Source organism: Pseudophryne corroboree, chromosome 5 (assembly GCF_028390025.1).
Source record: "Pseudophryne corroboree isolate aPseCor3 chromosome 5, aPseCor3.hap2, whole genome shotgun sequence".
Lineage (NCBI taxonomy): Eukaryota > Metazoa > Chordata > Amphibia > Anura > Myobatrachidae > Pseudophryne > Pseudophryne corroboree.
In genome coordinates, this window is record NC_086448.1 from 757,524,890 (window position 1) to 757,549,921 (window position 25,032).

The 25,032-nt window shown below is 47.2% G+C and overlaps 1 protein-coding gene across 2 annotated transcripts in view; it reads right to left on the reverse strand.

The window, feature by feature from the left end:
* Positions 1-24,753, reverse strand: part of STK3 (serine/threonine kinase 3) — a 465,082-nt gene extending 440,329 nt beyond the window's left edge. The window contains exon 1 of one of the 2 annotated variants that reach the window (XM_063924180.1): positions 24,531-24,748. In XM_063924180.1, coding sequence (XP_063780250.1) covers positions 24,531-24,553 — 23 coding nt within the window. In that variant the 5' untranslated portion in view covers positions 24,554-24,748. Of the gene's footprint in view, positions 1-24,530 lie in introns of both variants that reach the window. The other variant, XM_063924181.1, reaches the window with a different exon arrangement.
* Between the last annotated feature and the right edge of the window lie 279 nt (positions 24,754-25,032).

Genomic DNA, 25,032 nt, shown 5'->3' on the forward strand with positions numbered 1-25,032 from the left:
CACTGAGAAGAAGCTCCGCCCATCGAAGATGGCGCATCTTCCCGCGCAACTTCTATATACTGGCCTTAGGATTCCGTCGCTAGCCGGGGGATTCAGTCCGCGGCTAGCGCCCATGTACTGAGGAATCAGTCGCTAGTCTGGGGATTCAGTCTCCGGCTAGCGACTGTAACCAGTTCAGGGCATTTAGACGATGGTTCAGCAACGTGATTACAATCCTGTGTACATGAAATGGATTCCTCCTGAGAGGAAACCATTTCAGCAGCATATGACACCGAGTACCTAGACATGGCTATGAAAGGTATTGAACACCCACAATACCCCCTCCTCCCCCAAGTATGGCAGAGAGAGACACAGAGATTGGAGCCAACCCACACACAGCGCTCTCTGAGGCAGAACAAATAAAACTACCAGCGCTATCTGTGTGCCTTAATAGACTACACAGATTTTACACAGCGCCCCCATCCCCTTCTACAACCCCCTGGTACCGTCCAAGATAGCTGGAGTTGATTGGAGGGACAGCCCCCTTGTACAGGAACTGCAGGCAGGAAAATGGCGCTGAACGCTGCAGGGTCCACTCTGAGAAGCTCCGCCTCCTGAAGATGGCGCCTCTTCCCGCACAATTCTTAATATTGGCCTGAGGACTCCGTCGCTAGCCGGGGCCGGTTAGCAACTGTGTACTGCGTATTCTGTCGCTAGCCTGGGGGTTCAGTCTCCGGTTAGCGTCTGTCACCAGTGTAGGGTACTCAGTCACTGGCTCAGGACGCCCCTCATAGCGCCAACACTGTGTGCCGCTGAGCCTTCCCGGAGCGCAGCAGCTCTGCGCTGCCCTCCTACCCTTGTGCCACCATATCTCGCCATTTTCTGATCTTCTGGCTCTGTAAGGGGGTGGCAGAATGCTGCCGGGGTGAGCGATACCCTGTGGCGGGGAACGTTCGATCCCCTCAGGAGCTCAGTGTCCTGTCAGCGGAGATAGTGGCTCAGACCCCGCAGGGTGGACAATACTCACTCCCCCCCCCCCCCCCCCCCGTCCCTTAGTCCCTCGAAGCAGGGAGGCTGTTGCCAGCAGCCTCCCTGTAAAATAATAAACTCTAAAAAATAACTTTACTAGAGAAACTCTGGAGAGGTCCCCTAGCTGTGACCGGCTCCTCCAGGGCACATTTTCTAAACTGAGTCTGGTAGGAGGGGCATAGAGGGAGGAGCCAGCCCACACGCTCAAAGTCTTAAAGTGCCAGTGGCTCCTACTGGACCCGTCTATACCCCATGGTACTAATGTGGACCCCAGCATCCTCTAGGACATGATAAATAGTATAATGATTGTACATAGAGGTGCATTTAAAGTAAATTAAAATGATGTGTTCTGATGCATGACCTTGGCAGCTTGATACAACAAACGTCCTGTGCACATAACATATCTACAACAGAGTGCACCATGTTAGTAAATATTGCATCACATTTTGTAAAACCTGTTGTATAAACACAGTAGAGGTTGATGAAAAAGAATATACACTGTTGGACGATATGCATTATATTATGGGTTTCTGGTTGTACACAGCTGCTGTGTGCGGTAGCTCTACGCAGAAGTCTAAATAATCCACACCAATAAATCCTCTAAAACTGCACCTGCCTTTCAGCTACCGACAGGAACTCTGGGCTCAAATCTGTCTATTGTTCTTTTGGTATTTGGGAAACTGAGCTGAGGATAAGATTGCAAAATGGAATTACATACAGTATTCAGCAATGGGACATACTGTATTTCATACAGCAATTTCATTGTAAAATTTTAAGCACTTCCATAACACATAAAAAAAATAAAAAATAACGATGCACTAAAATTATTTCTATGCAATTGACATCTTAACCACTAAATTGTATATATAACATCTGCAATGCAGAAAGCACAATAAAATTCATATATACATTTATACACACACACAGTGTATCTATATATATATATATATATATATTTTAACACTGTAAGGGAACAAGGTGCCGTTTTGTGGGGTAAATGTTAGCAAGCAGCAGCTGAGGAATCACACAAGTCCAGTGTGTGGTGCAACTGGCCACGACCAGTTTTATTAAGCAGAAAACAAAACAAGCATCAAAAGAAAATACCTTGCCTGTCCGGCACTAACTAAACACAAGACGTTCCTAACTGTCTCTAAACAAAGAAACACAGAGTTTTCCAGTCAACACTGTATGGGCTGTAACACACACTCCGGTTTTTCCCGGATGGCAAAAAGCCGGACAAACTTTGTCCGGCTTTTTGCCATCCGGGAGAAACCGGCAGTGTCTATCACACAGGACGGCTTTGAGCCTTGTGTGATGCTGTGCGCATGCGCAGCCTCAGACACGGCTTCAGAAAAAAACGTTGTGTGTGAAAGCTCCCCTTCACACACATGGTTTACTGGCTCCAAAGACGGCCCGGCGGCCGCCCGACCTTTCAGTGGTGAGACCCGGCTGCAACCCGGCAGCCGGGCCGGGGCCGTGCAGTGTGAAGGGACCCTAGCCCTCACACTGTTAACTACAATGCCGGCACGGGAAAAAGCCGTCCGGCTTTTTCCCGGCCGGCAAAAGCCGGGTAGTGTGTTTCAGCACTATGGCTCACATGTATAAGGAAGCGTATTTCTCTCACAGAGATCCTGCAGTCTTCCCACACTAATCAGGCTAGCAGCCCTATAACCCACTTACACAGCTGAAACCCTGATTAGCCCTCTGTGAAGCCAAAGACCCGAACTGGGCCCAACATCTGGAACTTGCCCTATCTTTCTTTCAGGGCCCTTATCCAGCTTTTCCAATAAACTGAAAAGGTTCTGACAAAACAAAACATTTTCCTAATACAGGTAAGACAAGAACCTGGGACAAACATACCTGCCCTCAAACACTATTCCAGTGTTCTTGTCACATATCCCCCTCCCCTGTTTCGACCTAGGGGCCGGAACACTTGTAGCCCCCAAACAGAAGATGCGGGACAATGCATCTGCGTTGGCCAATTGTGTACCCGGTCTATGTTCAACAGTAAACTTAAAATCCTGCAATGCTAGAAACCATCTAGTTACCCGAGCATTCTGACCTCTATTTACATACATCCATTTTAACGGGCGTGATCTGTCACTAGTCTGAATTGTCTACCCAAGAGGTAATATCTCAAGGTATCTAGTGCCCACTTAATGGCCAAAGCCTCCTTTTCCACAATGGCATACCTTTTTTCATGCTCATTGAGTTTCCTAGGGTGTTCGTCCCCATCTCTGGTTTGGGACAACACAGCCCCTATCCCTACCTCTGAGGCATCTGTCTGTACAACAAATTCTTTCGAGAAATCTGGTGTCATCAATATCGGTTGTGAACACAAAGCCACTTTTAATGTTTGGAACGCTTTTTCTGCATCAGGGTTCCATTTCACCATATTTGACTGCTTCCCTTTGGTAAGGTCTGACAACGGCACTGCTGTGGTTGCAAAATTGGGAATAAACCGTCTATAGTACCCAGTTATTCCCAAAAAGAGCCCTTACCTGTTTTTTATTCACTGGACGAGGCCAGTTTTGAATAGCATCAATTTTATTCAATTGGGGCCTAATCAGACCTCTGCCTATGGTGAAGCCCAAGTATTTGATCTCCTCCATTGCGAGGCAGCACTTCTTTGGGTTAGCAGTTAACCATGCCTCTCTGATTGAGTCCAGTACTGCTTGCACTTTAACCAAATAGGACCCTCAGTCTGTACTGTGAATTACCACATCATCCAAATAGGCAGCTGCATATTTTCTATGGGGCCTCAAAATTTTATCCATCGCCCGTTGAAAGGTTGCTGGAGCCCCATGCAACCAAAAGGGTAACATCTTATACTGGTATAGCCCCTCCGGAACCGGAAAGGCTGTTTTTCTTTTGCGCCATCAGTTAAAGGTATTTGCCAGTACCCTTTGGTCAGGTCCAACGTGGTGAGAAACCTGGCTGTTCCCAGCCTTTCTATAAGCTCATCCACACGGGGCATGGGGTAGGCGTCAAATTTGGACACCTCATTTAACTTACGAAAGTCATTACAGAAGCGTATGCTACCGTCTGGCTTCGGGATGAGAACTATGGGACTGGACCACTCACTGTTAGATTCCTCTATGACTCCAAGTTCTAACATGGTTTTAACTTCTTTAGAAACAGCTTCTCGCTGAGCTTCAGGAATCCTATATGGCTTTAAATGGACCCTGACCCCTGGTTCTGTGAAAATGTCATATTTTATTATGGTTGTTCGGCCAGGCAGCTCTGAAAATATCTCCCTATTTTGGATGAGAAATTCTTTAACATGATTGTTCTCATCAGCTGATAACGTCTCTGACACCTTTACTGCGGGAAGCAACCGAGGTGAAGACACCGAAGGGCAAGGCTCCGCTGACAGAGACAACCTATCTTTCCAGGGTTTGATTAAGTTAACATGGTACATTTGTTCGGGTTTTCTCTTTCCCGGTTGGTATACTTTGTAATTAACCTCATTCACTTTTTCCCTAATCTCAAATGGACCCTGCCATTTAGCTAGGAACTTGTTTTCCATAGTGGGTACCAAAACAAGAACTCTATCTCCGGGAGCAAATTCCCGTATCTTGGCACTCCAGTTACATACCCTTTGTTGAGTACTTTGGGCCTGTTCCATGTGCTCCCTGACAATAGGTACCACGGCTGCAATCCTATCCTGCATTTGTGTTACATGTTCAATAACGCTTCTATAAGGAGTGGGCTGTCCTTTCCACGTCTCTTTGGCAATGTCCAACAGCCCTCTGGGGTGTCTACCATACAACAAATCAAATGGAGAAAACCCTGTAGAGGACTGAGGAACTTCTCTGATGGCCATTAACAAGTAGGGCAACAAACAATCCCAGTTTTTCCCATCTCTATCAACAACCTTTTTTAACATACTTTTTAAATGTTTTATTGAACCTTTCCACCAACCCATCAGTTTGGAGATCGTAGTCCTGAGGTGAGTGACCTTAAATAATTTGCACAATTCTTTCATGACCCTTGACATAAATGGAGTACCTTGGTCAGTCAAAATTTCTTTTGGCATTCCCACTCTACTAAAAACCTGCACCAGCTCCCTAGCTATCGCCTTGGTTGTGATAGTGCGTAAAGGGACAACCTCAGGATATAGAGTGGCATAGTCCATAATTACCAGGATATACTGATGGCCCCGAGCGGACTTTTACAAGGGCCCCACGAGAACCATGGCTATTCTGTCAAACGGGACCTCTATAATAGGCATGGGAACTAGTGGGCTCCTGAAATGGGGTCTAGGGGCATGGTACTGGCTTTCAGGACAGGAAGAACAATATTCAGACACTTCTTTATAAACCCCTGGCCAAAAAAACCTTTGTAAAACTCTTTCAGTGGTTTTTTCTGCCCCTAAATGTCCTGCTGTAACGTGACTATGAGCTAAATCTAGTACCGTTCTCCGATAAGGCTGGGGAACTACCAGCTGTTCCACCACATCCTCACCCTTTTTGACAATGTGGTACAAGAGCTCATTACAGATGGCCATGTGGGGATACGTAACCCTGTCACCTGGTACCACAGGTTCCCCATTAACAATCTTAACATTTTCTCTAGCCTTTATCAAGGTAGGATCCTTTAACTGTTCAGACACAAACAGATCCTTCTTTACCTCCAGGTCAGGCACGCTTTCAGTTCTAACTAATATGTCTCTGTTCCCAGCAAGAGGGTCCTCACTGGACTCCCCATATGTCACTTCCCCAGCCAAACTAGCAAAAGGCAAAGGGTCAGAAAGTTCCGAAGACACACATACATCCATGAAATCACCGGTATGATCAACGGGCTCTTTACTTCTCACATCTGTTGATAAACGTGATTCCCACAGTTTCCAAAAATGAGGAAAATCCCTCCCTATTATGGCCTCATGCACCAAGGTGGGGACCAGTCCTACTTTAACCATTGCTGACCCACAACAAGTTTCTATATTCACTTCAGCAGTGACATAATGTTGGGTATCCCCATGTATGCAAGTTACCCAAATAGGTATTTGCTGGACATTTAAGGGGTTCACTAACCCAGCTTTCACGAGGGTAACTAAACTTCCTGAATCTAGCAAGGCCTCTACCCGGTTACTCACTAAGAACACATCACACATTTGTTTTTCCAGCTCAGGTGAAGGTACCACAGTACAGGCTAACCTAGCAAAGAAAGACATTCTGCGACATTCAAAGACAGCATCACATTGCATGGGTTTTTGTGTGACTGGGCAATTGGCAACAACATGACCTGGCATACCACACCAAAAACATTTAACCACACGATTATCAACCCGTTTGGGCAGCATAGACCGTTCTAGCCCCATTGGCCTGTCTCCAGGGCCAGTGTTTACAGTCTATCCAGCCTTGCGTTCTCTTAACCGCTCAGCAATGTTTTCCCACGGAACAGTCTTACCAGTCTTTACTGAAGGGCGTTGTCGAGGATCTATGGGTTGCTGGGTGGTCATCAGTAGTTCCTCTGCTGCCAAATACCTCTCTACCATGTCCACTAATTGGTCAGCAGTACCCGGGTTTCCATGGCTCACCCACTTGCGCAGGACCACGGGCAAAGATCTCAAATAGCGGTCCATGACGACTCTTTCAACCATCTGGGGACCAGTTAATGTCTCTGGGTGTAACCATTTTTTTGTTCGCTGAATAAAGTCGTGCATCTGGGAGCGAGGAGGCTTCTCCATGGTGTACACACAACGGTGTACCCGTTGTGCTCGTACTGACAGCGTGACTCCCAGGCGGGTCAGGATCTCAGTCTTTAGTTTATCATAGTCCCGAGCCACAGCAGGGCTTAAATCAAAGTACGCTTTTTGGGGCACACCTGACAGAAAAGGTGCCAGCAGACTGGCGCACTGTGCTTTCGGCCAGTTCTCACGCACGGCAGTCCTTTCAAACGTGGTCAGGTAGGCCTCCACATCATCAGCCTCTGTCATTTTCTGCAGGAAGTGACTGGCCCGTATAGAACTAGTGCTGGTCGGAGCACTGACGGCCACATCTCCAATCCGGGCTGCAAGGCTCTGCACCACTTCTGTTAAGGCCTCTCTATCCTGACGCTGTTGCATGTAAAGTTCGTCAACAGCCACCTGCTGCCGTCTCCTATTTTCCTCCATTGGCACCTGCTGCTGTCTGTTGGCCTCCTGCTGTAGTCTCCAATTTTCCTCCATTGCCACCTGCTGCTGTCTCCTATTTTCCTCCATTGCCACCTGCTGCTGTCTCCTATTTTCCTCCATTGCCACCTGCTGCTGCGGTCTCCTATTTTCCTCCATTGCCACCTGCTGCTGTCTCCTATTTTCCTCCATTGCCACCTGCTGCTGTCTCCTATTTTCCTCCATTGACACCTGCTGCTGTCTGTTGGCCTCCTGCTGAGCCGCTGTAGCTTGCAGCAAGGCTTTAAGTAGTTCCTCCATGTCGACAGATTTTTCAGGCGGCTTTGCAGCTGCTTTCACCCAGGACATATATCAAACCCTCAGGGGTGAGTCTCAGCAACTTCACACTGGGCTGTATCTGCATAAACCACAGTTTTCTGCAGGCCTCATAAAGCTGCTTTCACTTATGCGCAGAACGGTATGCTCGCATTCTCCACCAAGTTGTAACACTGTAAGGGAACAAGGTGCCGTTTCGTTGGGTAACTGTTAGCAAGCAGCAGCTGAGGAATCACACAAGTCCAGTGTATGGTGCAACTGGCCACGACCAGTTTTATTAAGCAGAAAACAAAACAAACATCAAAAGAAAATACCTTGCCTGTCCGGCACTAACTACACACAAGACGTTCCCAACTGTCTCTAAACAAAAAAACACAGAGTTTTCCAGTCAACACTGTATGGCTCACATGTATAAGGAATCATATTTCTCTCACAGAGATCCTGCAGTCTTCCCAGGCAGTCTGCCCACACTAATCAGGCTAGCAGCCCTATAACCCACTTACACAGCTGAAACCCCGATTAGCCCTCTGTGAGGCCAAAGACCCGAACTGGGCCCAACGTCTGGAACTTGCCCTATCTTTCTTTCAGGGCCCTTATCCAGCTTTTCCAATAAACTGAAAAGGTTCTGACAAAACAAAAAATTTTCCTAATACAGGCAAGACAAGAACCTGGTACAAACATACCTGCCCTCAAACACTATTCCAGTGTTCCTGTCACAATAAATAAATAAATAAATAAATATATATATATATATATATATATATTTATTTATTTTTTTTTTTATTTTTTTATTAATATACATACATACATACACACATATACAATGCAGGAACAGGAGATACAACAGCTAAAATACAGTGCCTGCTGTATACACAAAGTTGGCACGTGCACGTTAAGTTGGCTTCCAAATACACGATATCGGTGTTGCTCTTTTATTAATATTTAATTGACCTTGTCTTCAGAGTCATTATGTATTCCTTAAACGGGAAATGCCCACATAAATTAGTCATACTTATAAATAATGCAGTTTTAATAGATTGAAATTTATTAGCCAAGTAAAAGAGCTAGTGATGCAAAATAGATCGTGGCTTTGCCCCTTAGAGCCACACAGAGAAGTATCCTCTCAAAAGCATTTGCCAGTAATACATATGAAGCAATAGTAAAATTGCAATGAAAATAGATAATTTCATATAATTATAGCAATATAAATACTGAACCTTCAAAGGAATGTTCTGAAAACAAAAAAAAACTTTTTCTATTACAAGTCATTATTACTGTGATATTGTCCTGTATAGACTGGTAATTTAGCAGCATTTCTGTGTAGCTGCAGGATTTATCTGGCTTTCCCCTTACTGATGCTTCAGACACCCAATGTAACACACCCAGTAGTTCAGCACAGCACTGATTCTGTCTGGAGATAGCTCTGACCATGAAATATCTTGTACATGCAATACATGGAATTGTGTGTTATTATCAGACTGTACAGGCAACTGTACATGTCTCGTTTATATGCTGGATGGACTACACAGGGGTGTGGAATAGAAGATCTACAGTGCTTAGGTCAACAGTCAATAAGTCGAGACCTACAGTGCCTTGCTAAAGTATTCACCCCCCTTGGCTTTTTACCTAATTTGTTACATTACAACCTAATTTAATTTTTTTATCTGAATTTTATGTGATGGATCTGCACAAAATAGTCTAAAAGTTGGTGAAGTGAAATGAAAAAAAATGTAAGTAAAAAATAATTTTTTTAAATAAAAATTTGAAAATTGGCACGTGCATATGTATCCACCCCCTTTACTATGAAGCCACTCAAAAGTTACCAATTACCTTCAGAAGTCACATAATTGGTGAAATGAAGTCCACCTGTGTGCAATTTAAGTGTCACATGATCTGTCAGTATAAACACACCTTTTCTGAAAGGCCCCAGAGGCTGCAACACCACTAAGCAAGAGGCATCACACCATGAAGACCAAGGAGCTCTCCAAACAAGTCAGTTGTTGTAAAGTACAAGTCAGGGTTGAGTTATAAAAAAATATCCAAATCTTTGATGATCCCCGGAGAACCATCAAATCCATCATCTTCAAATGGAAAGAACATGGTACCACAACAAACCTGCCAAGAGAGGGCCGGCCACCAAAATTCACAGACCGGGCAAGGAGGGCATTAATCAGAGAGGCAGCACAGAGACCAAAAGGTAACCCTGAAAGAGCTGCAAAGTTCCACCGCAGAGACTTGTGTATCAGCACATGTGACCACAATAAGCCATACACTCCATAGAGCTGGGCTTTATGGAAGAGTGGCCAAAAAAATAAGAATTTACTTACCGATAATTCTATTTCTCGTAGTCCGTAGTGGATGCTGGGAACTCCGTAAGGACCATGGGGAATAGCGGCTCCGCAGGAGACAGGGCACATCTAAAGAAAGCTTTACGATCACCTGGTGTGCACTGGCTCCTCCCCCTATGACCCTCCTCCAAGCCTCAGTTAGGATACTGTGCCCGGACGAGCGTACACAATAAGGAAGGATTTTGAATCCCGGGTAAGACTCATACCAGCCACACCAATCACACTGTACAACTTGTGATCTGAACCCAGTTAACAGCATGATAATAGAGAAGCCTCTATAAAAGATGGCTCACTACAACAATAACCCGAATTTTTTTGGTAACAATAATTATGTACCAGTATTGCAGACAATCCGCACTTGGGATGGGCGCCCAGCATCCACTACGGACTACGAGAAATAGAATTATCGGTAAGTAAATTCTTATTTTCTCTGACGTCCTAGTGGATGCTGGGAACTCCGTAAGGACCATGGGGATTATACCAAAGCTCCCAAACGGGCGGGAGAGTGCGGATGACTCTGCAGCACCGAATGAGAGAACTCCAGGTCCTCCTCAGCCAGGGTATCAAATTTGTAGAATTTTACAAACGTATTTGCTCCTGACCAAGTAACTGCTCGGCAAAGTTGTAAAGCCGAGACCCCCTCGGGCAGCTGCCCAAGATGAGCCCACCTTCCTTGTGGAGTGGGCATTTTAAGATTTTTGGCTGTGGCAGGCCTGCCACAGAATGTGCAAGCTGAATTGTACTACAAATCCAACGAGCAATCGTCTGCTTAGAAGCAGGAGCACCCAGTTTGTTGGGTGCATACAGGATAAACAGCGAGTCAGATTTTCTGACTCCAGCCGTCCTGGAAACATATATTTTCAGGGCCCTGACCACGTCAAGCAACTTGGAATCCTCCAAGTCCTTAGTAGCCGCAGGTACCACAATAGGTTGCTTCATGTGAAATGCAGAAACCACCTTAGGTAGAAATTGAGGACAAGTCCTCAATTCTGCCCTGTCAGAATGAAATATTAAATAAGGGCTTTTATATGATAAAGCCGCCAATTCTGACACACGCCTGGCTGAAGCCAGGGCTAACAGCATCGTCACCTTCCATGTGAGATATTTTAAGTCCACAGTGGTGAGTGGTTCAAACCAATGTGACTTTAGGAAACTCAACACAACATTGAGATCCCAAGGTGCCACTGGAGGCACAAAAGGAGGCTGTATATGCAGTACCCCTTTTACAATGTCTGAACTTCAGGCACTGAAGCCAGTTCCTTTTGGAAGAAAATCGACAGGGCCGAAATTTGAACCTTAATGGACCCTAATTTTAGGCCCATAGACTGTCCTGTTTGCAGGAAATGCAGGAAACGACCCAGTTGAAATTCCTCTGTAGGGGCCTTCTTGGCCTCCCACCACGCAACATATTTTCGCCAAATGCGGTGATAATGTTTTGCGGTTACGTCCTTCCTGGCCTTGACCAGAGTAGGGATGACTTCATCTGGAATGCCTTTTTCCTTCAGGATCCGGCGTTCAACCGCCAAGCCGTCAAACGCAGCCGCGGTAAGTCTTGGAACAGACAAGGCCCCTGCTGGAGCAGGTCCTTTCTTAGAGGTAGAGGCCACGGTTCGTCCGTGAGCATCTCTTGAAGTTCCGGATACCAAGTCCTTCTTGGCCAATCCGGAACCACGAGTATAGTTCTTACTCCTCTCCTTCTTATGATTCTCAGTACTTTTGGTATGAGAGGCAGAGGAGGGAACACATACACTGACTGGTACACCCACGGTGTTACCAGAGCGTCCACCGCTATTGCCTGAGGGTCCCCTGACCTGGCGCAATATCTGTCTAGTTTTTTGTTTAGACGGGACGCCATTATGTCCACCTTTGGTTTTTCCCAACGGTTTACAATCAGGTGGAAGACTTCTGGGTGAAGTCCCCACTCTCCCGGGTGAAGGTCGTGTCTGCTGAGGAAGTCTGCTTCCCAGTAGTCCACTCCCGGAATGAACACTGCTGACAGTGCTATCACATGATTTTCCGCCCAGCGAAGAATCCTTGCAGCTTCTGCCATTGCCCCCCTGCTTCCCGTGCCGCCCTGTCTGTTTACGTGGGCGACTGACGTGATGTTGTCCGATTGGATCAATACCGCCTGACCCTGAAGCAGGGGTTTCGCTTGACTTAGGGCATTGTAAATGGCCCTTAGTTCCAGAATGTTTATATGAAGAGATGTCTCCAGGCTTGACCATAAGCCCTGGAAATTCCTTCCCTGTGTGACTGCTCCCCAGCCTCGCAGGCTGGCATCCGTGGTCACCAGGACCCAGTCCCGAATGCCGAATCTGCGGCCCTCTAGAAGATGAGCACTCTGCAACCACCACAGGAGGGATACCCTTGTCCCCGGTGACAGGGTTATCCGCTGAAGCATCTGAAGATGCGACCCGGACCATTTGTCCAGTAGGTTCCACTGGAAAGTCTTGCGTGGAATCTGCCGAATGGGATTGCTTCGTAGGAAGCCACCATTTTTACCCAGAACCCTTGTGCATTGATGCACTGAGACTTGGTTCGGTTTTAGGAGGTTCCTGACTAGCTCGGATAACTCCCTGGCTTTCTCCTCCGGGAGAAACACCTTCTTTCTGGACTGTGTCCAGGATCATCCCTAGGAACAGAAGACAAGTCGTCGGAACCAGCTGCGATTTTGGAATATTGAGAATCCAATCGTGCTGCCGCAACACTACCTGATATAGTGCTACACCGATCTCCAACTGTTCCCTGGATCTTACCCTTATCAGGGAATCGTCCAAGTAACGGATAACTAAAATTCCCTTCCTTCGAAGGAATATCATCATTACGGTCATTACTTCAGTAAAGACCCGGGGTGCCGTGGACCATCCCTACGGCAGCGTCCGAACTGATAGTGACAGTTCTGTACCATAACCTGAAATACCCTTGGTGAGAAGGGTAAATTTTGACATGAAGGTAAGCATCCTTGATGTCCCGAGACATCATGTAGTCCCCTTCTTCCAGGTTTGCAATCACTGCTCTGAGTGACTCAATTTTGAATTTGAACCTCTGTATGCAAGTGTTCAAAGATTTTAGATTTTAAAGTCGGTCTCACCGAGCCGTCTGGCTTCGGTACCACAATAGTGTGGAATAATACCCCGTTCCCTGTTGCAGGAGGGGTACCTTGATTATCACCTGCTGGGAATACAGCTTGTGAATGGTTTCCAAAACTGCCTCCCTGTCAGCGGGAGACGTCGGTAAAACAGACCTTTGGAAACGGCGAGGGGGATACGTCTCGAATTCCAATTTGTACCCCTGAAATATTACCTGAAGGATCCAGGGGTCTACTTGCGAGTGAGCCCACTGCGCACTGAAATTCATTGAGAACGGGACCCCACCGTGCCTGAACTTGTAAAGCCCTAGCGTCATACTGAGGGCTTGGCAGAGGCGGAAAAGAGTTTCTGTTCCTTGGAACTGGCTGATCTCTGCAGCCATTTTCCTCTCCCTCTGTCACGAGCAGAAAAGAGGAACCCTTTTGTCCGCTTGCCAACCAGGCCTGCGCCTGATAATACGGCGTCTTATTTTGAGAGGCGACCTGGGGTACATCCCCTCTTTTAAGGCAATACTTCCAAATGCCGTTTGGAATCCGCATCACCTGACCACTTTACTGGTATAATTGGACAACGCACTTATACTTGATGCCAGTCGGCAAATATTCCGCTGTGCATCATGCATATATAGAAATGCATCTTTTAATTGCTCTATAGGCAATAATATACTGTCCTTATCTAGGATATCATATTTCCAGTCAGGGAATCCGACCACGCCAACCCAGCACTGCACATCCAGGCTGAGGCGATTGCTGGTCGCAGTATAACACCAGTATGTGTGTAAATACATTTTAGGATACCCTCCTGCTTTCTATCAGCAGGATCCTTAAGGGCGGCCATCTCAAGAGAGGGTAGAGCCCTTGTTCTTACAAGCGTGTGAGCGCCTTATCCCCCCTAGGGGGTGTTCACCAACGCACCCTAACCTCTGGCGGGAAAAGGTATACTGCCAATAACTTTTTAGAAATTATCAATTGTTATCGGGGGGAAACCACGCATTTTATTTCTCAGATTCAGGAAAACTACAGGAAGTTTTTCCTCACCAACATAATACCCCTTTTTTTTTTGGTGGTATTCATATTATCAGAAAAGTGTAAACTTTTTTCATTGCCTCAATCATGCAATGTGTGGCCCTATTTGGAAAATCACGGTTGTCTCTTCACCGTCGACACAGGAGTCAGTATCCGTGTCGGCGTCTGTATCTGAGGTAACGGGCGCTTTAGAGCCCCTATATGAGACGTCTGGACATGCACAAGCTGAGTAGCCGGCTGTCTCATGTCAACCACTGTCTTTTATACAAAGCTGACACTGTCACGCAATTTCCACAGTACATCCACTCAGGTGTCGACCCCCCAGGGGGTGACAACACTATTACAGACACTCTACTCCGTCTCCTCATCATTTTTCTCCTCATACATGTCGACACAAACGTACCGACACACAGCACACACACAGGGAATGCTCTGATAGAGGACAGGACCCCACTAGCCCTTTGGGGAGACAGAGGGAGAGTTTGCCAGCACACACCAGAGCGCTATATATATACAGGGATAACCTTATATAAGTGTTTTTCCCTTTATAGCTGCTGTATTGTTTATACTGCGCCTAATTTGTGCCCCCCCCTCTCTTTTTTAACCCCTTTCTGTAGTGTAGTGACTGCAGGGGAGAGCCAGGGAGCTTCCCTCCAACTGAGCTGTGAGGGAAAATGGCGCCAGTGTGCTGAGGAGATAGGCTCCGCCCCTTTCTCGGCGTCCTTATCCGTTTTCTTGTATGTTTTGGCAGGGGTTAAATGCATCCATATAGCCCAGGAGTTATATGTGATGCATTTATTTTAGCCATAAAAGGTTTTCTAACGATTTATTGCGTCTCAGGGCGCTGCCCCCCCAGCGCCCTGCACCCTCAGTGACCGGAGTGTGAAGTGTGCTGAGAGCAATGGCGCACAGCTGCGGTGCTGTGCGCCTACCTTTATCTGAAGACAGGAAAGTCTTCTGCCACCGATTTTTCCGGACCTCTTCGCTCTTCTGGCTCTGTAAGGGGGCCGGCGGCGCGGCTCCGGTGACCCATCCAGGCTGAACCTGTGATCGTCCCTCTGGAGCTAATGTCCAGTAGCCGAAGAAGCCCAATCCACTCTGCACGCAGGTGAGTTCGCTTCTTCTCCCCTTAGTCCCTCGATGCAGTGAGCCTGTTGCCAGCAGGTCTCACTGAAAATAATAAACCTAAACTAAAACTTTCACAAAGAGCTCAGGAGAGCCCCTAGTGTGCACCCTTCTCGTCGGGCACAGAAATCTAACTGAGGCTTGGAGGAGGGTCATAGGGGGAGGAGCCAGTGCACACCAGGTGATCCTAAAGCTTTCTTTAGATGTGCCCTGTCTCCTGCGGAGCCGCTATTCCCCATGGTCCTTACGGAGTTCCCAGCATCCACTAGGACGTCAGAGAAAAAGCCATTACTTAGTGTTAAAAATAAGAAGGCACGTTTTGACTTTGCCAAAAGGCATGTGGACGACTCCCCAAATGTATGGAGGAAGGTGCTCTGGTCAGATCATGAGACTAAAATTTTACTTTTCAGCCACCAAGGAAAACGCTATGTCTGGTGCACACCCAACACATCCCATCACCCCAAGAACACTATCCCCACCACAAACATACTGGTGGCAGCCTCATGCTGTGGGGATGTTTTTCAGCAGGAGGGACTGGTAAACTGTTTTAAGTCGAGGAAAAGATGGATGGTGCTAAATACAGGGATATTCTTGAGCAAAACCTGTTTGTTTGCCTGTGATTTGAGAGTGGGACGGAGGTTCACCTTCCAGCAGGACAATGACCCGAAGCATACTGCTAAATCAACAATCGAGTGGTTTAAGGGAAAACATTTATGTGTTGGAATGGCCTAGTCAGAGCCCAGATCTCAATACAATTGAGAATCTGTGGTCAGACTTGAAGATTGCTGTTCACAAGCAGAAACCATCCAACATGAAGGAGCTGGAGCAGTTTTGCCTTGAGGAATGGGCAAAAATCCCACTGGCAAGATGTGGCAAGCTTATAGAGACTTATCCAAAGTGACTTGCAGCTGTAATTGCCGCAAAAGGTGGCTTTACAAAGTACTGACTTTAGGGGGGTGAATAGTTATGCACGCTGAAGTTTTCTGTTATTTTGTCCTATTTGTTGTTTGCTTCACAATAAAAAAGAAAAAAACATCTTCAAAGTTGTAGGCATGTTCTGTGAATGAAATTATGCAAACCTTCAAACAATCCATTTTAATTCCAGGTTGTGAGGCAACAAAACATGAAAAATGCAAAGGGGGGTGAATACTTTAGCAAGGTTGTAATGTTCGACAAGCAATAGGTCAACAGGTACAAAACATTGACAGATAAAAGGATGACAAGGACAAAAGGTCAACACTTTTTTTTTTCAGTTTATTTGGTAAAATATTTTATGTTTGATAATATGTTACCACCATCAGTCGAAATATGTATGCTCGCCACGCTTCGGGCAAGGTTACTATTCCCAACTGTAGTCCACGTGGATAGTAAATTAAGCATACGTATGTTGGGAAAACATGTAAAAAAAATAAAAAATATAAAAACATGTCGACCATTGTCATTCGACCTTTTGAACCTCTTAACCTTCTGTACCTGTGGACCTCAAGTACTGTCAACCTAATGCATGCCGACCTATCATCCAGATACCCTACACAGTATATATGCTAACTAACATCTATAGTACATTTATAAAGCAATTACATTTAATTTGTCTGTATATTCACGTAGTGTTCATTCTAGCACCCTACACCTTTCAAAACCCGTAAAGTTCCCCTTTCCTACCTAGAGTGTCGCTCTCTGCTTTGGTGCTTCTAGCACAGTCTATATAGTCTGTATCTCAGCATTGAGCTACAGACCAGAATGTGCTAGAAGCACCACAGCAGAGAGCGACACCCCAGGCAGGAAAGAGGAACTGCACGTGTGTGTCCCATTAGTACCGGTCTAAACCGCGCAAAGCTGCTAAACACGTTTAAAGTACTGTATGGAGCAACCAAAGTCAATTTTAGATGCCCAAAGTGCTGACTTGAAATCGCACATTTCATCTTGAACCTCAGGATGCTGTGAGCTAAAATGTGTCCAACACAGTTATTCATGTCGGTACAGAGCAACAACTGAATTCCCCCCATAGCCTGAAGATCATTTTATACAATATTTATAATTTGTAATTTTGCAAATGAAACAAAGTTTGTGTAACACTGGGCCATCAGAAAGCCCAAGTGCCACTATCTCAGTATTGCTAAAAAAAATAAAAAATAAATTGGGTTTTGAAATATTTTGGCTTTTTGGATATGGGAGATACTACTTGTATCACAATACATTAAGAATGACAAAAGAATACTGAGTAGATAAACTGATTATATAGACAAAATGACTACACATTACCGATGTCTTTTCTAAGGGATTACATGTGAAAACAGACTTATGCACACAGAGCGATTTTTGCCTATTTTCCAAGCGATCTGTCTAGATCGCTTAGAAATGAAGCACGGATCACTCCGTGTGTACACCCCATAGTTATAGCGAAGCGTGGACCTGCGCGTCGCCATCGCCCGCTCAGATCTTTAGCACATGTAGGCAAGATCTAGTTAGATCGCCCAGCATGTGCATGAAGAACACTGGTTAGCACAGACCACTCAGCACACATCGCTGTGTGTATAGCGTTGTGTGATGACCTAGATCTCTAAGCACAAGTTGCCCCGTGTGTATGTAGTGTTCATTCTAGCACCCTGCACCTTTCAAAACATGTGCAGTTCCTCTTTCCTGCCTGGGGTGTCGCTCTCTCCTCTGGTGCTTCTCAGCACACTCAGGTCTGTATTTCAGTGCTGAGATACAGACCAGAGTGTTCTGAGAAGCACCAGAGCAGAGAGCGACACCCCATGCAGGAAAGGAGAACTGCATGGATTTTGAAAGGTGCAGGGTGCTAGAATGAACACTATGTATGTAGTGTTCATTCTAGCACCCTGCACCTTTCAAATCCTGTGCAGTTCCTCTTTCCTGCCTGGAGTGTCGCTCTCTGCTCTGGTGCTTCTTAGCACATAAAGGTCTGTATCACAGCACTGAGTAACAGATCAGGGTATGCTGAGAACCATCACAGCAAAGAGCGACACCCCAGGCAGGAAAGAGGAACTGCACGGATTTTGAAAGGTGCAGGGTGCTAGAATGAACACTATGTATGGGGCATAACACTACGCTAATACTTTAAAACACTTATTCCTTTATATTTACATTACAGAGAAAGGAAAAAATACAAGAGATGGGGGCAGAAACCCTTTAACCATTTCTTTGTAACTATTTAACGAATGCCAGGAAATGTAAGGTCAATCCTGAAAACAATGCTATTGTTGTAGGATGAAGATTTGGACATAATATAAGAAAAGCATACGATGACTATACACGTAAAGCACAAAACAAAATAGAAGAACAGAATCATTTTTCCAGGGCGACGACGCCAAGTGCCGATCTCTGATTTCTAATACCCTTGTTTAGACTGCCAGCAGTAACCCGGGTTATTGCATGTGCACACGTTCACGTGCACAGTTGCGGCACAGTCTGAAAGGGGCCAGTTGAAATAACCCAGGTCGAGCGACTCTGTATTTTAAGTAGGGTCGATGCACCCGTTCACTGAATAGGAAGAGCGTCACTTGGGGATCATATCATTTCCAAGCACCGCATCGGCGCGCGTCAGCGGTGATGTCACAAACCGGGCAAAAAGCCGGGTTAAGCCACCAGCCTGAAAGAAGTCTCAGCCGGGTTACACCCAGAAAGGACCAGTGTCCGAACTCTGGGTACGACTCGGCATAGCTGCCTGAAAGGCGTATTGGAGAGCAAGATCTCTTTTCTGACTGTGAGATACTGAAAGGACCATTAAACCTATAAACAAGAAGTTCCTCAATATAAAACAGCTATTTTTATAAATAAAGGTTGTGTGTGTAAAAAGGACTATACCTTAAGGTACTGTTAAATATAATGCTGGGAACACATTGATTCAGGAATGGACAGAAGGGGTCAATCCGACCTGAATGCACACTGCTATTTTTCGCAGTGCATCGATCGGGTCACTACTGCGCATGCACCGCAATGCACAGGCACGTCGCGCGGGTACAAAGCGAATGAAGAATCCATTCGCACAGCCGATCGTAAGGAGATTGACAGGAAGAGGGTGTTTCTGGGTGGCAACGGACGGTTTTCTGGGAGTAGCGTGGAAAACGCAGGCGTGTCCAGGCGTTTGCAGGGCGGGTGTCCGACGTCAATTTCGGTCCTGAACAGGCTGAAGTGATCGCAGCGGCTGAGAAGGTTCAGAGCTACTCAGAAACTGCACAAAAACTTTTTGCACAGCTTCCCTGCACAAGCGATCGCACACTTGCTATGCTAAAATACACTCCCCCATAGGCGGCGACTATCTGATCGCATGGCTGCAAAAAACTGCTACCGTGCGATCAACTCGGAATGACCCCTAGATTTCACACAGCACCTACAACTTTGTACGTAGCTGCTGAACGAAAACACGTAAAAGCAGCAAGAGACGTCTTGTGTTATTAGACGCCTCCTGCCTGCTTGTGTGACCCACTGTAGCGTCTAAAGAAGCAGCATCAGATCACTTACTTGAACATCAGCCATCGGAGTAAGTTACTCAGGAAGGCTGGGGAGTTCACACTGCTGGGGCCGGTGAAGCTGTGTCCAAGGCCGCAGAAGAAACTGGCCTAGCCTAGAAAACGGGGGTAACACTTTTCAGGAACGCTGCCAGTTCCACACGCCCCCAACGCCGGCAGCCTGTGAATCATGCTGCCGGATCCATTACACACATCCGCAGACCAATTGTTTGTCAAAGTATAGCAATATGACATTATTATTCTGTCTGTATGATGGGGAGCTTGATCTTACAGTGGGCCTGGTTCAGAGATGTATTTTAACCATCAAGTTTACGTACATCTCTGAATCAGACCCGCTGATTATACATGAGGACTGACCACGTGTGATATCCTCAGAGGGCATGGATCCATAAGATAGGGATTCATGCCCTCACTGAAATTATTGATGGAACCAATTTTAAGTGACCTAATAGACCAGGCCTGGCCAACCTGTGGCTCCCAGCTGTTGTGAAACTACACATCCCAGCATGACCTGCCACCGTTTTAACATTCCCTAATAGCAAAACTGTGGCAGGGCATGCTGGGACTTGTAGTTTTAAAACATCTGGAGAGCTACAGGTTGGCCAGGCCAGTCCTAGATGGATATTCTGTGATTTCAGCTCACATATGAGTAATTGCACTGTCCCATCACTCCATATACCTGCAATATTCATTTTCATTCTAAATAGTGTCTGCAAACCTGCATTACAGTATTCCAGGGTTCACTATTTCTAACTCCGCATAAGAGAATCTTTGTATCTATATTTTGTGTAAGGTTTTGTTGGGTAATACCCATCTGGTGTGCTGCAGATTTAGATACCCCATTTAGGCGTCTATTTATACACCCCTCCTTTCTAAATCACGCCTCAAAGTATGGCAGCAGCCTGTCAAATGACACAGACAGATTTATTTGCAGTTATTTACTTCAAAGTGCTAGTTATGATTTATATTATGCTGTAGACTATGTAATTATTGACATCAGTTATTGCTATCATTGGAGCTTACAGTTTATATACACTTTAATTTCCCTACACCACACCATTCGCCTACTGCTATGGGTTTAGGTCAGCGGTTCCCAATCTTTTTTTCTCCCGTACCCCTTGATGAGGCTTTTCATTTACGAGTACCCCCTCGTCTCATAAATGCCCTCCACCCATCCGTCCACGCCAGAAAAGTTTGTTTTTGTTAGGTAGTAATGTTCTTAGGTTAGCTAAATAATCTAACCTAAGGCCCAGTTTGATACAGTCATGAGTGTTGGAAGGTACAATACCCATACAGGTACAGATCTAGCTACACGTGGTATCAGATATTGGGCTAACATCTCCAGCTACCATCCACGTTATGTTTCTTTAAGTGTTCAGTAAGTATAGAGAGCCTTTCAGTACACAGATATATGAATGCATTAAAGTGCACCTGAGAGCAACGTGGGGTAGTCATCACCTCACTTCAGGCAGCAGAATATTAGGACAGTTTGGGACAGCAGGGAACTAATTGAATACTGTATTAGGACAGTTTGGGACAGCAGGGAACTAATTGAATACTGAAATGTCGAATCCTTTCCGTTGGAAAGGATTCGACATCAATTGAATACAGCCCTAAGAGTCCTTATATAAACCGCTAACACCAATAAATGTCAACAAATAAGGATAAATGGACACGAATAACTTAAGTGAAACACAGATCATAATGTGCAAAACAGACCATCCCTGACCACGTGACTTGATTAATCACTAGAGGGTTGCAAACCCTTACAAACATGACATTGGGGTATATTCAATTCCTGTCGGAAAGACGGCAGTTTCCGACTGTTTTAGGTCGGAAGGGGTACCAACCTATTCAATGCCGGCTTTTTTTCTGACAAGTTGGGAATTCCCGACTTGTCGGAATCCACGTATCTTGTCGGAAGCGAGGCCAAACTCAACAGGTTTTAGCACAGTTTCCGACAACGGCAATCCGACTTTTAAAAAAGTCGGATTGCCATTGTCGGTACGGTCAAAATGAGTTTGGCCGAGGCAACTGAATACTGACCTATCGGAAAGGATCCGACAGGAATTGAATATACCATATTGTAACAATAGACATGTCTTTTCCTTAAGGCCCGTACACATTTAACGAGCTGCCGCCGAGGTGGCCGACGGTGGGGGGGTGATGGGGGGAGTGAAGTTTCTTCACTCACTGGCGTCACCTGGCCCCATAGCCCTGCATGCCAATATGGACAATATTTTACATATTGGCTTGCAGATATAAACGAGCCGGCACCAACAATGAATGACTGCGGGGCCGAGCATCATTGATCAACAAGTGTGTAGGGCCCTTTAGGCATCACTATAGCAAGCTTACACTTTCATAAGGGATCAGTATGTATTACTGACGGCCAGGATGCCGGATGTCAGTGTACAGACAACAGCATCCCAGCCGTCAGTATGCCGGCAGTAGGGCGAGCGCTAGCAAGCCGCTTGTGGGCTCGGTGGCTCGCCACAGGTTCTATTCCCACTCTATAGATGTCGTAGACACCCACGAGTGGGAATAGCAGGGTTAGCATAGAGGGCAGGTATGATGGGACGCTGTGTAGTATGGTGGCATAGAGGGCACGGTGTGATGGGACGCAGGGTATTATGGTGGCATACAGGGCAGGTATGATGGGACGATGTGTAGTATGGTGGCATAAAGGGCAGGGTGTGATGGCACGCAGAGTAGTATGGTGGCACACAGGGCAAGTGTGATGGGACGCAGGGTAGTATGGTGGCATACAGGGCAGGTATGATGGGACGATGTGTAGTATGGTGGCATAGAGGGCAGGTGTGATGGGACGCAGGGTATTATGGTGGCATAGAGGGCAAAGTGTGATGGGACGCAGGGTAGTATGGTGGCATAGAGGGCAGGGTGTGATGGGACGCAGGGTAGTATGGTGGCATAGAGGGCAGGGTGTGATGGGACGCAGAGTAGTATGGTGGCACACAGGGCAGGTGTGATGGGACGCAGGGTATTATGGTGGCATACAGGGCAGGTGTGATGGGACGCAGGGTAGTATGGTGGCATACAGGGCAGGTGTGATGGGACGCAGGGTATTATGGTGGCATACAGGGCAGGTGTGATGGGACGCAGGGTATTATGGTGGCACACAGGGCAGGGTGCGATGGGATGCAGGGTATTATGGTGGCATACAGGGCAGGTGTGATGGGACGCAGGGTAGTATGGTGGCATAAAGGGCAGGGTGTGATGGCACGCAGAGTAGTATGGTGGCACACAGGGCAAGTGTGATGGGACGCAGGGTATTATGGTGGCATACAGGGCAGGTGTGATGGGACGCAGGGTAGTATGGTGGCATACAGGGCAGGTATGATGGGACGATGTGTAGTATGGTGGCATAGAGGGCAGGTGTGATGGGACGCAGGGTATTATGGTGGCATAGAGGGCAAAGTGTGATGGGACGCAGGGTAGTATGGTGACATAGAGGGCAGGGTGTGATGGGACGCAGGGTAGTATGGTGGCATAGAGGGCAGGGTGTGATGGGACGCAGAGTAGTATGGTGGCACACAGGGCAGGTGTGATGGGACGCAGGGTATTATGGTGGCATACAGGGCAGGTGTGATGGGACGCAGGGTAGTATGGTGGCATACAGGGCAGGTGTGATGGGACGCAGGGTATTATGGTGGCATACAGGGCAGGTGTGATGGGACGCAGGGTATTATGGTGGCACACAGGGCAGGGTGCGATGGGATGCAGGGTATTATGGTGGCATACAGGGCAGGTGTGATGGGACGCAGGGTAGTATGGTGGCATACAGGGCAGGTGTGATGGTACGCAGTGTAGTATGGTGGCACACAGGGCAAGTGTGATGGGACGCAGGGTATTATGGTGGCATACAGGGCAGGTGTGATGGGACGCAGGGTAGTATGGTGGCATACAGGGCAGGTATGATGGGACGATGTGTAGTATGGTGGCATAGAGGGCAGGTGTGATGGGACGCAGGGTATTATGGTGGCACACAGGGCAGGGTGCGATGGGATGCAGGGTATTATGGTGGCATACAGGGCAGGTGTGATGGGACGCAGGGTAGTATGGTGGCATAAAGGGCAGGGTGTGATGGCACGCAGAGTAGTATGGTGGCACACAGGGCAAGTGTGATGGGACGCAGGTATTATGGTGGCATACAGGGCAGGTGTGATGGGACGCAGGGTAGTATGGTGGCATACAGGGCAGGTATGATGGGACGATGTGTAGTATGGTGGCATAGAGGGCAGGTGTGATGGGACGCAGGGTATTATGGTGGCATAGAGGGCAAAGTGTGATGGGACGCAGGGTAGTATGGTGGCATAGAGGGCAGGGTGTGATGGGACGCAGGGTAGTATGGTGGCATAGAGGGCAGGGTGTGATGGGACGCAGAGTAGTATGGTGGCACACAGGGCAGGTGTGATGGGACGCAGGGTATTATGGTGGCATACAGAACAGGTGTGATGGGACGCAGGGTAGTATGGTGGCATAGAGGGCAGGGTAGTATGGTGGCATACAGGGCAGGTGTGATGGGACGCAGGGTAGTATGTTGGCACACAGGCAAGGTGTGTGATGGGATGCAGGGTAGTATGGTGGCACACAGGGCAGGTTTGATGGGACGCTGGGTAGTATGGTGGCATAGAGGGCAGGTGTGATGGGACGCAGGGTAGTATGGTGGCATACAGGGCAGGGTGTGATGGGACGCAGGGTAGTATGGTGGCATACAGGGCAGGGTGTAATGGGACGCAGGGTGGTATGGTGGCACACAGGGCAGGGTGGTATGGTGGCATACAGGGCAGGTGTGATGGGACGCAGAGCTGGTGATTATGTATATTACGCACTGTAAGCTATCAGGTCACATTATGAGGACAGTAACAGCACATGAATGGGAGCTGCTCCCTCTGTATGAGGGCTGACAGGGAACTCTGACAGCAGGACTCAGGCCTGGTCCCGGCTCTGACATCCCCATCCTCACGGAAGGAATGTGCGCTCCTGAGCCTCACCTCTTCGGCGCCGGGTTCTCCATGTCGGCTACCTCCGCTCTAACACCCGCCGCAGTAACAACAGACAGCCCGTCACGGAGAATCCACTAACTCCGAGCAACTTCCATCCTGTCCCTCATACAGGTCCCCGCCTCCTCCACCGCACGTCAACTCAGCTTGCCGCCGGGATCAGCTCCGCCTACTGCTCTCATCACCAGTCGATTGGACACTGCGGCCAGCACCTCGTCCCCTGATTGGATGGTGTCCATGCTACGTTGAGTGACGGATCAGCTAGCAAGTTTCCTATTTTGTTATTGCTGCCCAGCCAGAGAGCAGGAAGCTGCTGTGACGAAGCGGAGCATGCTGGGGAAAGAGGCGGTGCCAGGGCTCAACCCTTCCCACTCAGGGTACAGGGATTTCCTAGTATGTAGTTGACTCTGTGTGTGTGGTAGCAACTGCTGCTGCCTAGCTTCTGAAGAGGACAGGTGGAGAAGTTGCCTATAGAAACCAATCAGCTTCTAGC